Source organism: Kogia breviceps, chromosome 11 (assembly GCF_026419965.1).
Source record: "Kogia breviceps isolate mKogBre1 chromosome 11, mKogBre1 haplotype 1, whole genome shotgun sequence".
In the NCBI taxonomy this organism is placed as follows: domain Eukaryota; kingdom Metazoa; phylum Chordata; class Mammalia; order Artiodactyla; family Physeteridae; genus Kogia; species Kogia breviceps.
Genome location: NC_081320.1, coordinates 49,837,985 through 49,855,589, shown reverse-complemented (window position 1 = coordinate 49,855,589; position 17,605 = coordinate 49,837,985). Strand labels below are relative to the sequence as shown.

Below are 17,605 nucleotides of genomic sequence, written 5' to 3'. Positions count from 1 at the left end.
CTAGGGAAGCATGAAAAAATGGTAATAGATAGTATAGGATGGAAGTCTGAGGTGGCATGGGAAAGGAGACCAGCAGGTACAAGAGCAGGGAAGAGACACTGAAAAAGCTACTCTCTGCTCCCAAATACCATTTCCAAGCACTCAACCAATTAGAGACAAACTGAAATATTGATAAGAGACTTGTCTAAATAACAAAAATCCCAGTGAAAGCTAAGATCATTAGTCATGTAACAACTAGGCTTGTACTAATTATAACATTATATCATTCTACAATTAGACTTGAATGAGATCACCTGGTATAAAGGGAACAAACTAAGGTGGGTAAAGAAGACCGGAAAGAAAGAAGTACTGGAACCTTTAAAATACTAGGCGAGGGAATCGAGGGAAGTCATGGGTAGGAATGTCACCGAAAAGTGAAGAGAACTCTGATAATAGTGTCAGGAAGACAGTAGAGACAGAGGGTGGATACTTCAAAAGTAAGAGGTGCCAAAGACTACCCATTTTGCTATTTTTCCTGATCTGTGCCTACTACACATCATTTATGCTGATCTAATAAATATTAATGTAAAGGCATATTGATTGAGTTACTTTATATGTCATCTCATTATTAAGTCCATCACTAACTCCTCCCCTATCCAGTTTGGATTATAATCACAGTGAGTAACATATTCTACTATTCATTGATAAATGCTAATCCTGATTTTCAAACTAATAATGTAATAAATGATGTCAGTAGAATCTGGGACCTCTGATGACCCGATGGACAAATGAAAATCTGCTTTTTAGAATAGCTGACTACACAGCAAAGCTACTATTGCTCTGGCCTGTCAGGGCAAGGAGCACTTTGAAATCAAGTCAATATAACAACTGGAAAAAATAATAATAATCATACTGGAATACGAACTAAGCTTAACTATGCCAAAAGTATATAATAAAAACACTCCAATTCTGCATGCATATTATGTTATATATAATAGTTTTAGGAATTACTACTCACTTGTGTTTGTTCTTCTGGAAGGAGATCAAATATAGCTTCATGCATTTTTGCCATTTGCTTACAAATATTCCTGAAACAGGCAGAAGGAACGGGAGCTTTCACTTCATACTGGCAGGGAAAAATAATGAGAATTATATTCATGTCCTCTGGATTGCATACTGTCCCCACTGTTCCCTAAAACATATATTTTCTGCCCCTACACATCTAACTCTTCAACTGTGATCTGTGCTATTCATGCAAATCTCAAAAACTTTTCATTAAAAATCTTAATTTATTTTGAGATATCCAGCATAATTTAGTGGTTAAGAACATAGGCGGCTTCCCTTCTTAAGATGGACTGCTTGGGTTCAAATCCCAACTCTTAAAATTCTTAGCTATGTGAGATGGGGTGAGTTACTTCTCTATATTGGGTGAGATATTTCTCTTTATCTCAAAGGGCGTGCTGTGAGGATTTTAAAAGATGGCTCATAAGAAATCAAACCAGTGCTTGATACCAAGTAGGTACTCAAAAAATGTTAGCTACTATTCTGGCTTAATATATGATAATGAATCATTAAAGTAGGCCCTCCAAATTTACAGATTATCTTTTAAACATGATTTTAAGAATGCATTCAACATGATCATATCTGAAATCAATATAACTGGTAGAATTAAAATGTTCTTTTTCTTTGTAGGTGGGCCAATATAGTAATCATATTTACCCTAAGGTTAAGAGAAGACTTTTTCAGGCTTCCCTGGTGGCACAGTGGTTAAGAATCCGCCTGCCAATGCAGGGGACACAGGTTCGAGCCCTGGTCCGGGAAGATCCCACATGCCATGGAGCAGCCCGTGCACCACAACTACTGAGCCTGCGCTCTAGAGTCCATGAGCCACAACTACTGAAGCCCGCATGCCTAGAACCCATGCCCGGCAACAAGAGGAGCCACCACAATGAGAAGCCAGTGCACTGCAACAAAGAGTAGCCCCTGCTCGCCACAACTAGAGAAAGCCTGAGCGTAGCAATGAAGACCCAACGTAGCCAAAAATAATAAATAAAATAAATAAATTTAAAATAATAATAATAATAAAGAGACTTTTTCAATGATCTATACAGAAAATTTTAAATTAGGTAAATTCACTTACTATTCTTACATCTGGAACAGTATACTGATATGATTTAGATAATTATCTTTTAGCCCACATTTTAGAATTCACAGCTTAAATTATATATCATTTTCATTTATAAGACACATTTGGGCTAAATAATTATATTTTAGATGCACTAATCTTATATAGTTTATTAAAATGATGAGTTCCAATATACTGCTGCAGCAGAACCATGTGGAAGTCACCATGTGACTGGACCAAGCAAGGTCGTGACCACTCAAGGGTTTGTCTCTCTTCAGCCCAGAGATATATCAAACATCCCCTTATCTTTTTTATTAATAACAGTTTTAAGATATAATTCACATACCATAAAATTCACCCCTTTAAAGTGTACAATTAACTTTTTTTAGTAAACTCTTAGTTATACAACCATCACCACTAATTCCCAAACATTTTCATCATCCCTAGAAGAAACCGCATGCCCATTAGCAGGCACGGCCCATTCCCCCCACCCTCAGCCCCTGGCAACTACTAATCTCTAGAAATGGAATCATACAATCTGTGGCTTTTTGTGACTGGCTTCTTTCACTTAGCATGCTTTCAAGGTTCATCCATGTTGCAGCATGTGTCAGTACCTCATCTTTCTTACGGCTGCATGATATTCCATTGCATGAACATACCATAGTTTATCCACAATCAGCAACTGATGGACATTTGGGTTATTTCTACTTTTGGGCTATTATGAATAATAATGCCATGAACATTCATGTACAGATTTCTGTGTAAACAAATGTTATCAATTATCTTGGGTATATAACCAGAAGTGGAATTACTGGATCATATGGTAACTCCATGTTCAACCTTTTAAGGAAATGCCAAAATGTTTTCCACAGTGGCTGTACCACCTTACAATCCCACCCAGCAGCATATAAGGGTTCCAATTTCTCCATATCCTCACCAACACTTGTTATTGTCTTTTTTATTTTAGCATCCTAGTGGATATGAAGTAATACCTCACTGGGGTAATATCCCCTTATCTTAACTATCCCCCTGTCCTGGGTTGAATAATATCTTCCCCAAATTCATGTTCACTTAGAGCTTCATAAGGTCATGGTGGATTAGAGTGGGTCCTAAATCCACTGACTGGTGTTTTTATAAAAGAAATGAGAGGGTAAGTTAGACACAGAGACACACAGAGGGAAGATGACCACGTGAAGACAGAGGCAGAGATTGAAGTGATGCATTTACAAGCCAAGGAATGCCAACAACTGATAGCAAGCACCGGAAGCTAGAAAGGGGCAGGGAAGGATTCTTTATTAGAGCCTTGAGAGGGAGCATGGTCTAGGGAACTTCTATCCTCCAGAACTACAAAAGAATAAATTTTTGTGTTATAAGCCACACCCAGTCTGTGGGAATCTGTTATGGCAGCCCCAGGAAACTAGCACACTCCCAAAACCTTCCTTCATCACTGCTTTCCTTCAAGATACTATCCTTTCCATCTGACCTTCACCACACATTTCTTCAATCACTTAAACTTGATACTGTACTTCTTTATTCTCAACCCTTAAAGTCTGGTTCTTGCCACCACCCAAACTACCTTCCCTCCTCCATTAACAATCTTCTGAAATTTCTCTCTGGAAAAATCACTAAAGAGGTCCTAATTTCCAAATTTAGTAACTTTTCTAGTTTCCCTTCCTCACTGCTCTGCAGTATTTCACACAATCTCACACTTGAAACACTATCCTGGTGCAGTACAATGCTTTCCCAGTTCCTCCCCTCCTAACCTTCCCCTTCTTCTATCTCCTGTCTCCTAAGTGCAAAGCTACTTTAACATTAATACCCCCTTATCTTCCTAATTTTTCCCTCATCAATGTCGTTCAGTCTCATAACTTCTAACGTATCTCTAGTTCTGAACCACTTTATTAAGTCACACATTTGTTACATGTTCCAATCCATAACTGAGTTTACCATGAGCTTTCCCAAACCTGCTCCTCTTACCTGTTTCAATTACTTTACTGGTATTACAATCCTCCTGATCACACAGCCCTGAAATCTCCAACTCAGTTTTTATTCCTTCTTTTCCTTGTTTCCTTGTATTGAATCAGTGACTAAGTTCCATCAAATATACTTTCATATTATTTTACACATTAGTTAGTACTCTAGGTCAGAATTTCTCAAACTCTATACTACTGACATTTTGGACTAGATAATTTTTTGCTGTCAGGGTTGTCCTGTGTATTGTAGGATGTTCAGCGGCATCCCTGGTCTCTACTCACTAGTTGCCAGTATCATCCCACTCTAAGTTGTGACAACCAAAAATGTTTCCAACATTTCTGAATGTCCTCTAGGGACAAAATTGTCTTAGTTGAGAAACCCCACCCTAGGTGAGGCCTCAGTACTTCTCATGTGAAAAAATATAGCATTTTAACAAATCCAGACATTACTTCAACAAACACTTAATAAAACTTCCTGACACACAGTAAGCTCTGAATAAATATTTTCCTGGATGTGTATATGTATGTACATATGTGTGTAAATGCACATAGGTATGTACATACGTGTATACGTGTATGTGCGTGCTTGAACAAATGTGTCAGCTGAAGTGTACAAAGATGAAACAGAGATAGTCCCTTTGGGAAGCTGGCTGTCCGTTGTTCCAGACGAACAACACCAAAGTTCGTTGGTGTTCCAGAAAGTGGACACTACAGGAACAGGGATGAAGAACATCTAGGTGACAGCAGAGATGGCTTTCTAGGAGCACACTCAGGCTGCTGAGTCGTCAAAGGAAAAAAATTAAGTGAAAGTACTCCAAATGGACGACATGCCACCACACCTCAAATCCATTCCACATACTATCTGATTAACCCTTCTAAAGTACTGGGTTGGCCAGAAAGGTCATTCAGGTTTTCCCATATGTTACAGAAAAACCCAAATGAACTTTTTGGTCAACCCAATACAATTCCAATTAAGTGATTAATTTAAAAACCTTTGGGTTCTGTTTCTGTTTAAAATTTAGAAAGCTGCAAGAGAGTGTCATTACTACCCTAACCACACCAAAAAAATGGGAATTTATAAGACCATAACATTTCTTGAACCTATCAGAGAACAGAGTTTACAGGAACCAAAGGAACTAATTCCAAAGAGTAACAAGGCCTCCTGAGGACAGATGGGACACAGGAATCACTTTCAGCAAAGCATAGGAAGAAGAGGTAACCACCCTAGAAGCAAACAAGAAAACAACTAACATTTTAACAATTTCCCAAAGGCCAAATAGACTAGCATATGTTCACAATAAGAGAGAACCCTAGCTACAAGGGAAGTTTCCACTCACAAGCTCTCCATGGGTCTCTAGCAGGTGCTCACAAGCAACACTGGGATCAGTGCAGGAGACCATAGAGAGTCACTCTCAGTAACACAGGCAAGCAGGAGGTGACTGGCTGCCACCAGGGAAAAGGAACAAATACCACCCACTCCCCCAAACCCTCCTTGTATACAGGGCAAAAGCCTTAAGTCACTGAGAAGGAACTCTTTCGTCCCCAAGGCCACTGTGTGAGGGGTAGAAACAAAACATGCCTGGTTCTGAGGAAAGGGAGAAAAACATCTTAAGCCCAGGATCCTATACCAATCAAAGCAGAGGCTGGGTAAAATTGGAGGAGTGAAAACACAGAAGGCTCCACATCCAAGGACTCACATTACCTAATTTCAAGACTTATAATAATGCTACAGTAGTTAAGACAGTGTGTTACTAGTGTAAAGACAGACATATAAATCAATAAAACAGAATAGAGAGTCCAAAAACACAGCCACACAAAAATAGTCGACTGATTTTTCAACAAAGGTATCAATAGAGAAAGGACAGTCTTTTCAACAAAAGGTGTTGGAACTATCCAAAAAAATGAACATTGACTCATACTTCACACTATATAAAAAATCAACTAAAAATGGATCATGGACTTATATATAAAACCTAAAACAATAGTGCTTCTAGAAGAAAACACTGGAAATTATCTTTGTAACTTGGGTGACAAAAAGTTATTGGGATGAGACACAAGAAGCATGAATAATAAAAGAAAAAACTGATAAACTGGAGTTCACCAAAGTTAAAAACTGCTCTTTTTAAGACACTTAAGAAAATGAAAAGGTAAGCCATAGACTGAGAGAAAATACATACTTGATAAAGGACTTGTATCTAGGATATATAAAGAACTCTTAAAACTCAATAAGAAGATAACCCAATTTTTAAAAATGAGCAAAAAAATTTGAACATTTTGCCAGAGAAAAAATATGGATGGCAAACTAACACATGAAAAGATACTCAACATATTGGTCATTATATAAATTAAAACCACAATGAGATATCACTCAATACAGACCTACTAGAAGACTAACATTAAAAACCAGAGAGACGGGCTTCCCTGGTGGCGCAGTGGTTGAGAATCCGCCTGCCGATGCAGGGGACACGAGTTCGTGCCCCGGTCCGGGAAGATCCCACATTTCGCGGAGCGGCTGGGTCCGTGAGCCATGGCCGCTGAGCCTGCGTGTCCGGAGCCTGTGCTCCACAATGGGAGAGGCCACAACAGTGAGAGGCCCGTGTACCACAAAAAACAAAAAAACAACAACAACAACAAAAAAAAACCAGAGAGACAATAGAAGGTGCTGGTGAAGATAAAGAGTACTTAGAACTCCTGTACACCACAAGTAGAATATAAAATTGTATAGTCACTTTGGAAAATAATTTGGCAGTTTTTTATAAAGTTTTATATTTCTATGCCACCATCAATATATTCCAAGGTATTTACACAAAAGAAATGAAAACACATGTCCACACAAAGTTGTGCCCATGAATGTATATAGTGGCATTATTCATAACAGCCAGAAACTGGAGAAAACCCAAACATCTATCAATTGATGAATGGATAAACAAATAGTAGTATATCCATACAATCGATATCACTCTATAATAAAAATGAACAAGCTATTAACACCTGCTATAACATCCATGAATTTCAAAAGCATTATGCTAAATGAAAGGAACCTGGGACAAGAGGTTACATTCTGTATAATTCCATTTATAGGACATTCTGGAAAAGGCAAAATTAAATGGAAGAAAATCAGATCAGTGGTTGTCATGGTTTGGGGATGTCAGGAAAAGGATTAACTGCAAAAATGCCAACAGTGATGGAATTGTTCTATATCTTAATTGTGGTAGTTCTACTACACATACATGTTAATGTTAACATCCATCAAATTATATACTTAGAAAGGATGAATTTTACCGAATGTAAATTATACCTCCATAAACTTGAATTAAATTGCTTAGCTTTCCACTGATAGTCAAAGCTGTCCACTATCTTTCCAACATATCTCCCACTCCTGGGTTTACCCACCCTAATACATTAGCTATATGGAATTACTTACCTTTGTTATTATTAATAACAACAGCAAAAACATTAGCAGTCAACATTTATTGGAACTGGCTATAGTCAGATACATGATAAAAAAAAAGTGCTCCACATATATTATCTCATAAATCATCACTACAAGTTTACAAGGCTTTATTATTATCCTCAGAGCAGCCGCATAGCACAAGGAGATCGGCTCTGTGCTTTGTGACCACCTGGAGGGGTGGGATGCGGAGGGTGGGAGGGAGGGAGACGCAAGAGGGAAGAGATATGGGAACATATGCATATGTATAACTGATTCACTTTGTTGTAGAGCAGAAGCTAACACACCATTGTAGAGTGGTTGTACTCCAATAAAGATGTTTTTAAAAAAAGAAACAGTTTGGTATTAAAAATAAATAAATAAAATAAAAATTTAAAAAAAAAAAAAAGAGATAGGAACCGAGGCTTAAGGAGATTAATAATTTGCCCAAGGTTCTTCAGTGACACTTCAGTGTGACAAACATGGAATTTGAATTTAGGTCTACCTGACTCCAAAACCCAACACTAAACTTCCTTCTTAGGATTCCTACCAACATGTCCGTTCATGCTGTTACCTCAGAGTATCTCTTCGCTTCAACTTCATTTGCTCTAATTGTATCTATCTTTAAAAGCAAAACTTATATGCATGCCTCATCCATAAAGCTTTCCCAGATCTCCCTCCCCAGCTGACAACCATCTCTTTCAAAACATTAAAAGCTCCAATAGCACTGAATTGATTCCTAACTTATTATACTTTAATCTACCTCCTGTTATAGTTATTGATATAATTATCCTACTAGATATTTTACTATATGAGGACAAGATCAAAGGCTTCTTCACCCTTGTGTATCACTGTTAACCTAACACAATTTAACTCAATGAATGAATGAATGGTGGCTGGGACATCAGTCTAGCCAGTAGTACAATTAGATGTTAATGTTTCATTCTACCCAAGGAAAGGCACCCTTGTTTATTAGCTTCTTAGAATCAGCCTATATTTTATTACTGTGTTATTCTTCTTTCCCCAAATTAAAATTCCTGATAAGAAAATGAAAAGCTAAAAATTGAGAGACTAACCCAAATCAAACACTGTCTGCTATTTTGGTGTGAATTAAAAACAGGGCCAAACTCCTGGGCAACCCATGGAAGCAAGTAGGCAGGGAGTGGTAAAGAGAGACTTGATAATACAGGGAAAGTGTAACATGGCAGAGTAATAGGAAAAGTCATCAGTGAGGAAGGTAGCAGAGAAAACACTAAGTTGCAAATGTCTAGGCACAATCTTGACATTTAAAAAACTGACATAAAAAATGGGGAGGGAGGTATTTGAAATTTATAAAAGAATTAAGAGACATAATAACCAAATGCAATATGTAATTTTGTTAGGTGTGATACAGTAGTGTGATTATAGAAAAAAGTATCCCTCCCTAGTTTTTAGAAATATATACCCAAGTATTTAGGGATGAAATATTACAGTGCCTCAAATTAACTATAAAATATTTTAGCAAAAAAAGAAAAATGTTAATGACTGTTAAATATAGCTGATAAATATATGGGAAGCTCATTAAATAATTTTCTTTATTTTTCTTTACCAAAAAGAAAGAAAGAGAGAAAAGAATGCAATGAATTGTCACAGGAAAAAGTCCAGCCATAGTCCCAATTCTTGTTCATAGACTTTGCATGACCAACATGATAGAAAAAAGTCAAGGTTTTAAGAGTACCAGCACTTTTTTGGTTTTGCTTCATTCTATTCCCCAGCTTATTACTAGTTTCACTATTTAACATTTACCTTACTCTACATTATTAGGTGTTAAGTCCTCTGCCTTGTTAGATGATAAACTTCTTGAGGGTAGTCACAGTAAATTATTCATTGACTTTTGGTACACAGAAGAATGTCATGTATCAAAAAGGAAACTGGTGGAATAGAACTGCTTTTGCATTTAGCTTGTACTTGGCAACCATGAAGAAAATAGAGAATTTCTAACCAATAATTTTTCTCCATACAAAACTAGAAACTTAGAAGGCATAACATAACATAGGTATGTCTGCACATAACTATAAATTCTTTAAGCTTCTTAAAAGAGAAGCATAAAACATCTATACTATATACTAACTATGTCAGAGGTTCTCAAAGTGTGGTCTGGGGACACCTGGGAGTCAGAGGCTCTTTCAGGGAATATGTGAGGTAAAAACCATTTTCATAATAATACTAAGATTAGTATTATTCACTTTCAGTCTCTCATGATTGAATGGTGGGGATTTTTAGATGACCTGTGATGTCATTCTGAAGGCTAATCAAACGTGTGTTTATGTATTCTTGTGTTTAAAATTTTTTTTTAGTTTTAATTTCTAATATGATACTTACTGATAAGTATATTTGCATTAAAAAAGCTCTTTGCGGTCTTCAATTATTTTCAAGAATGTAAAGGGGGTCCTATGACCAAAATGTTTGAGAACTTAACATTAAACAAATGCAATCTTATTTTCCAATCACTCCTTCTCACTGTCAACTTCAAAGATTTGGGTGTGAATGGGCACCACTTTATCTTGCCTTTTTATAACTTTTATGTGCCTGCTGCTCTTGCCGTCTCAGAATCTGAAGGATCCAAGTAGAAGGAAAAGCATATCAAAGGGTCTTGCTTTATAAGATTACTTTAAAAATACTCTGGGGCAAAAGTATAAACTAAATAAACCTTCAAACTTTCAAGGTATGAGATTTCTGCTTTCTCTCTAAGACATGTACTGAATAATTTACGGAAAGGAAAGAGTGAGGGATAGGGCAAAAGTGACTAGGGCTGATTAAGTGACATTTTTCTGAAGATACCCTCCCAGTACAATTAAGAATTTTTTGGAAAACAGTGCTCCTTTTACTGACCTATGTAGAATGGGAAGCAAATAAGAAACAAGTACTGAAATTGAATATCTATGATGGAAATAAGAGAGCACCTCAGGCTCTGCCTTCACAGCCTGGAAAATAACACACGTTACCACAAATAATTTAATGTTTATTTTCTCAATTCTATCTCTGGAAGGCTTTCAGACTAAAATATGGTTTGAAGATACATAATTTTCAATGCAGCTAATATAAAATTACTTCTATATAGGGTTTCTATCATCCTTGAAATCATCTTCCCCCACCCCTACCCCCAAGTCCCTTAGGAATGAATATCAATTATTTGGGTGATCTGAACATTTGAGTTTTTCCCTAAACCCGGAACAATTTTGATTTGTTAGACAACTGTGAAAAGTCACAATGCTTTCAAGCAAAGCCTAATAATTTCCATAAATTATTACCTTAGATAACAGCTTGTCAAATAAGCTATCCATTATCGCTACAAGCTTAGCTGATATTTCAGCTATGTGGTCATGGTAGTCCTGTAATGAGAAATAACGTTGTATTTTAAAGTCCCTGGGACACATCTAAAATACTTAACAATTAAGGAGTTAAATTTATGAAACTCCAGTAGAAAATACATGGAAAGGTACCTTAGTGATATGATCAAAATGCCTAAGCATACTATACTGCTTAGGCTGCAGTCGAGCTTCAAAATGAGCCCTGATCACAGGAATGTAGTGCACGATTAACTGCAAACAGCGTGAAGAAAGAGCTGAAGATCCGGGAGGTAGACATATCATGGAGAAAAAAAAAGGTATTAGCTGGTATTTAAGGTATTTAATTACCTATCAAATTATGTTAAAAATATCAGTTAATTTTATACAGACCCCAGTTTATTACATAAATGAAGAACACAGTAACAAAAAGCAACATATTTCATATTTTTTGTTTAAGAAAATCATTTGGTACTGAATGATATAATGAATTATGCTGCTTTTCCAATGGACTCAAGTTGTGAGTAGTACTGGCATGAGGAAGCTAATGGGACAACTGATTCTCTTCTAACATTTAGATACCTTTCACCCCATATATACATATGTACTTCATACATATTACATTTTAACATTTTTTTACAATAGTGCAACTTTCTAGTACTTATATTTATGGAGTGAAAATTCCTCATAACATTTCTCCAGAAGTTATTTTTCAGTTATGGCAATACATAAGAAAGTGACATTGCTACTTTTAGAGGCTTTAGTTAGAGGCATAAAAATATCAGGTATAATAAAACATAAGTATAGTGACATCACTGTAATGCCTCAGCATGTGAATTAAATGCAAAAATCCATACCCAAATTTTTTGTAGTTATTGTTTTTAGTCCAACAACTTGCAGTGCACCAGCTCCAAGAACTAACTGGCAACTTCTTGAATTGAAGTACTAACAAAGGAAGAAAAAAAGAAAACCCAACAATTTGTTAAAAACTATTCTTTATATGCTGGCAATGTATTAATTCTAAAACTACATTCCTCTTTCCAATAAGTTTTTCTAGTAGGAGCAATTAGGATCTGTTTATGTAATGACCAAAAAAAAAAAAAAAAAGGCAAGGGGTGTTCCCAAATGATAATATTTACAGTCTGGTATGGAAAAAGTTGAGAAATTCTAAAAATCAGTTGTTCAGAAATTAATCTTTAATTTGCATTCAGAAAACGAGTTGTTTCAGTCATTCTAATTTGATAGTCCTACTTTCGAAAGGGTAACAAAATCTTTCTGGACTAAAATATGACAACTTAATTTTAGGACAGAATTAATTGATAGATTTGGTATTTGAAAAAAAATAAAGCCTTTTCTCTAGGCTAGCAGTTTAAAATATCTGTTAATATGAAATGGCTGAATAACACTATCACCACAGTTTCATTTTACATCAATGGTTCTGAAATAATGATTTAAGAAAAATCTCTAACCTTAGTGAGATGAATTTTGTAAAGTTCACTGAATTCCTTCCATGCACATTTGAAACCAGTCCAGGTTTTTTGACCTAAGTGGCCTCAGTCATGTTCAGCACCTAACGAACAAATCATCTCCTGTCTCCGATATCATTAACAACTCTATGGGTGTAATGAGGAATCACTAAATGTGGAGTGAGAAGGAAGCAGGTGGCCTCCTTCAGATAACATGTTGTGTTCAACCACAATCAAATGTCACAAAATTAATGTCTTAAAGATAGCTTAACCTTGAAATGTCTTAGAGTTGGAAGATTACTCATGCCCTAATGAATTACTTCTTCCAACTATTTTTTCCATAGAAGTGAAATCATACACACCTTCAATAAATCTGAGAGACGAGTGAGCATGTCAGTAGTAACAGATGGGATATTATCCACACACTGGCAATATTCAAGGATAATTCTTATCAACAGCAATACGGTTCTACAAAAAAAGAAAGATGACCCAGTAGACACTCAAAACAAGAAAAATTGAACTGATTTGGCATATAAAAATCAATATTGATCTTGGTAACTGTTAATGCGTTTTACCTATAAGTGCTACAGAGTAGGGACTAGGGTAAGGCAACAGAAAATCCCTAGAGTGTAAAATTAAGGAGGCACTCAATTTCAGGGTTGTGCAATGGCAAGGTAATCACTTGCATGACACTGAGAAAGGGTACCTCCTTAAATTTTGTGTTGTGAGCACATCACTCTCTGTGTAACATTCACACTAAGGTAAGTCTCTTCCATAAGGCTGGTATCCCATTCCTTGGCCAATTTAGAAACACTGAAAAAAGCTTAACCAGTGTTTCTGATTATGTAGTAGGTCCTCATAAATGTTGAATTAATGAAGGGAACCTAGTCTAGATTTTCTTCGTGAGATGAAAGAGAAACTGTGGCTTCTAAGAACAATATACCTTCTAAGAAGTTTATTGGTAAATCACAAAAGCTTCTCCAAAGATGAGAAAGTTATCAGCTCATTATCAGGATATGTCATAAGCTGAAAAGAGGCACTACTGGGAGGTTAAATAAGGTTGAAGCTAAGGGAGAAAGAGCCATTCATTACAGCACATCTAAATTCAATGAGATCCCCAGAAATGAGTGATCCATGTAAACTAATGTTTTATGAAAGTGATAAGTGAAGAGAGCAGTGATTCAAGGAGGAGAGTATCTAGGCTTTATAACAGCTTAATTGTCAGACCACATATTACTCTCCATGCATAGTCCTAGAGTCTGCTTTACTGGGCAGGAGTCCATTGCTTATCTTTTGTAATTTTCTCTCTGAATATATAATACTCCACCTTTAGCCAGGGAGTTCAGTTTTTTGGCAGAAGCCTCTTTGACTAAAGAGCAAGAAAGCCAGATAGCTAGAGGGGACCATTTCCATCAAGCAAGGGAAGAGTAACAAGACACAGTCCTTCCCTGGTATCCACAGGGGATTGGTTCCAGGATATCGTGTGGATACCAAAAACCATGCATGCTCAAGTCCTTTATATAAAATGGCGTAGTAAAGTCTTCCCTCTATATCCATGGGTTCTGCATCCTGGTTGGTTGGATGTGGAACCCATGGATATGGAGGGCCAACTGCAATGGGTAATTAAGGAAAGAAATCATGATTAGATTGAAGGACTAAGATTATAGGGAGGTTGAAAAAAGCTCTGTTCCACCAGAAATGGAAAAGAACTCCAGAGAAGAAAGGAATGGAAGCTTTAGCTTACAATGGGTGCACTTCAGAGTTTTAGATAATATACAGGTTGACAAAAAGCATAAATTCTATACACACTATTTGAGTGCTTATTAGGTGCTATGAAAAATTAAAATGGTAAGATATGATCCCCATCTTTGAGGAATCCAGAGACTAACCAGAAAGTGCCATGAGAGAGGCACAGAGAGTTACAAAGAGAGGATCATTCATTCTTCCTGGAAGGGATGGCTGTTTCAGAAAAGACTTACTTAGTGACAAGAAACAAAGAAGAAAAGTGAAAAAGAATTCTGGTGTAGATATTGGGAGCTAGATTTTTATTCTAATTCTGGCTCCATTTGGGTAATTTTATATTAACTACTTAAACTTCTAAGCTCCAATTCTCTTAACTATAGAAAGAGAACAATAGTCCCTGAAATGTCTATTGTACAACATGGCTGTAGAGATCAAATGAGATCATATATATGAAAATATCTAAACTATGAAGTGTTATTAAAATTATTAAAGTACATGAAGATATTATCTTAACTACCCATTTAATAAAAGGCATATAGTACTGGACAAACAATACTAGAATTTATATTTTTCTTAGTTAACTTGAATTTGAAATACTGTTTTTGGTAAAAGACCTAATGACAAATGATGATAATGGAAATAACTACCAACAACTATCAACTTCTTGTTAGGTACTAGAACTGTGCTAGTTTCTTTACATGAATTACCTGTTTAATTTCACAATAATTCTAAGTATAGTACTATTATCCACATTTTGTTTTATAAATAAGGAAACTGAGGCACACAGAGTAACTTGCCCAAGGCCACAAAGTAACAAAGCTGCTGGGACTCAAACCTAAGCAGTCTGACTCCAGAGCTCACAACTTCAACTACTATGCTGTATACTACACACTAAAAAAGTTGCAGGAAAAGAAGACAGAAAGAGCTTGAGACACTTATAACATCATGGAGCCACTATAGCACCCTTGGATTATGTACCTCTAGGTTCTTGTTACATGAGAAAAATCAACCAACCCCTTTTTTTGTTAAGCCAGTGTAGTCCTAATGGATACAGAATACTACAAAATATAGAAAAATAAAAAGGAATCCATAAAATGTCTTTAAAATTCTTCATAAGATTTACAATTGTTAATCCAAAATTTGCAATTCACATCAAGGGGTAACTTAAAAGACCTATGTTTTAAATACTTGATTCAACTAATGAAGAAAAACTTGTCACTCACCCAACAACAGCATACTGTTGTCCCTCGACAATGAGAACTTCGGCTGGTTTCCTTTCTTCTGTAGCTAGAGAGTAAAGCGAATAAAGAGACATGGGTATAAGATGAAACAAAATATTGGATAAAAAATTTAAACTGGAAAAAACTGAAAAAGTTCCTATTCAGGGCCTGAAACTATCTCATTTCTGCAAATAAATCTACTTCTTGGGAAATAATTCAGCACAAAGTAAATAAAATATACTGCATTTGGAATCAGAGAAATCTGGATTTGAATTCCAGTACTGCCAATTACTGGATGCAAGACTAGGCCAATTGCTTCTTTTGAATCTCAATATCTGTATCCATTAGACATGGACAACAATATCTACCTTTCAGTGTTGTTACTGAAAGAGATAATGCTTACGAACTGGCTATCCTCTAGGTCTGGCACATGGCAGATGATCGATAAGAAGTAAAGGAAGGGCTTCCCTGGTGGCACAGTGGTTAAGAATCCGCCTGCCAATGCAGGGGACACGGGTTCGAGCCCTGGTCCGGGAAGATCCCACATGCCGCAGAGCAGCTGGGCCTGTGCACCACAACTACTGAGCGTGCGCTCTAGAGCCCACGAGCCACAACTACTGAGCCTGTATGCCACAACTAATGAAGCCCACGCACCTAGAAACTGTGCTTTGCAACACAAGAAGCCACTGAAATGAGAGGCCTGCGCACTGCAGGGAGGAGTAGCCCCCGCTCGCCGCAACTAGAAAAAAGAAAGCCCGCGTGCAGCAACAAAGGCCCAACGCAGCCAAAAATAACTAAATAAATTAATTAATTTTTTAAAAAAAAGTAAAGGAAAAAGAATGTTATTAGTTGGGAAAGGCAGAACTAGCATTTCAACAGGTTATCTTTTATTATAACCCTTAAAGTACAACTTAATTCCTGAATTCAATGGAGAGATTATGTATTACTTTCCAAGATTTTAATCCAAAAGTTACTTTATTTTCAGCAAGTGGTATTTCTTATCATTAAAAAACAAAATTCAGCATATTGAGGTGAAAAGAACAGTGGACTGGATTACTGTCCTGAATCAGCCAAATTAAACAGATTACCATGCACAAGTAAGTCATCATGCTTCCCTAAGCTTCAAATCCTTTTGTTCTAAGACATTAAATATCTACTTCCTCATCTCTTTCAAGGAAGGAAATTCAGTGTGATATAATTTCTAATCACAATTCACTCTGTATGTCAGATTAAGTTCTTTGAGGACAGGGGTTGTGTCTTAACCAATTTTCAATACTGCAGAGAAATGGCTTAGCACAGTAGTTAAGAGGAAGGGCCCTAAAGTCAGTCTGCCTGCAGTTGGATCCCAGCTCTACCACTTGCTAGCCAGGTAACCTTAGGCATGTTGCTTAACCTCTTTGTGCCTCAGTTTCCATATTTGTTAAATGGGAATACTAACAGTGTCTAGCTCATGGATCTGTAAATGAGATAACAATGTAAAGTGCTTAGAAAAAACTGTCTAGCATCAGGTAAGCACCAAATTAATATTAACTGCTATCCATTAAACTTCATCTCCCCAATGCCTAGATAAGTAGCTAGTAACTCAATAAATAGATGATGGGTGCATGAATAATAACCAAGGATCCTTAACTCTGCATGAACTAGTAAAATGTTAATCAATTTCTAATAGCATATCCTTTCTTCTTTCTCAGAGGAAAACAAAAGACAGAAGCAGTGTATATGGACTACCCTGATGGTACACTGGTTAAGACTCCACCTGCCAATGCAGGGGACACGGGTTTGAGCCCTGGTCTGGGAAGATCCCACATACTGCGGAGCAACTAAGCCTGTGCGCCACAGCTACTGAGCCTGCTCTCTAGAGCCCGCGAGCCACAACTACTGAAGCCCGTGTGCCTAGAGCCCGTGCTCTGCAACAAGAGAAGCCACCACAATGAGATGCCTGCACACCGCAACAAATAGTAGCCCCTGCTCGCCGCAACTAGAGAAAGCCTGTGCTCAGCAACGAAGACCCAACACAGCCAAAAATAAATAAATAAATAAATATGTATTAAAAACAACAACAAAAAAACACTTTAAAAATTATTCAAGAACTTCATATCTGGTATTACAAGATGAGTTGTATATAAGTTTATATTATTAACACATGACAACTCCACTTTAACTGATATACAAAAATATCTCTAGCCACTGCATGTCCATCATAAGAAACCCAATTGACATTTGATACAAATGGCAATTTTCTTCTTGAAACTCTAATTTTTTAACTTCTGTGTTTTTCTGGATTGTCCTACCTCTTTGCCCTTCCTTTGCAGTCTCCTTCATAGTTTTCTTATTCTACAGTCC

General features: G+C 36.7%; 1 protein-coding gene across 6 annotated transcripts in view; it reads right to left on the bottom strand.

The window, feature by feature from the left end:
* The window catches only part of VPS54 (VPS54 subunit of GARP complex), a 97,718-nt gene that overhangs the window by 5,133 nt on the left and 74,980 nt on the right, over positions 1-17,605 (bottom strand). For 3 of the 6 annotated variants that reach the window (XM_059079593.2, XM_059079592.2, XM_059079596.2), the window contains 6 exons: positions 15,266-15,329; positions 12,662-12,767; positions 11,691-11,778; positions 10,990-11,111; positions 10,798-10,878; positions 998-1,105 (listed from right to left, as the gene is read on the bottom strand). In XM_059079593.2, coding sequence (XP_058935576.1) covers positions 998-1,105; positions 10,798-10,878; positions 10,990-11,111; positions 11,691-11,778; positions 12,662-12,767; positions 15,266-15,329 — 569 coding nt within the window. Of the gene's footprint in view, positions 1-997; positions 1,106-6,456; positions 6,633-10,797; positions 10,879-10,989; positions 11,112-11,690; positions 11,779-12,308; positions 12,404-12,661; positions 12,768-15,265; positions 15,330-17,605 lie in introns of those variants that run through there. The other 3 variants (XM_067007517.1, XM_067007516.1, XM_067007518.1) reach the window with 3 other exon arrangements.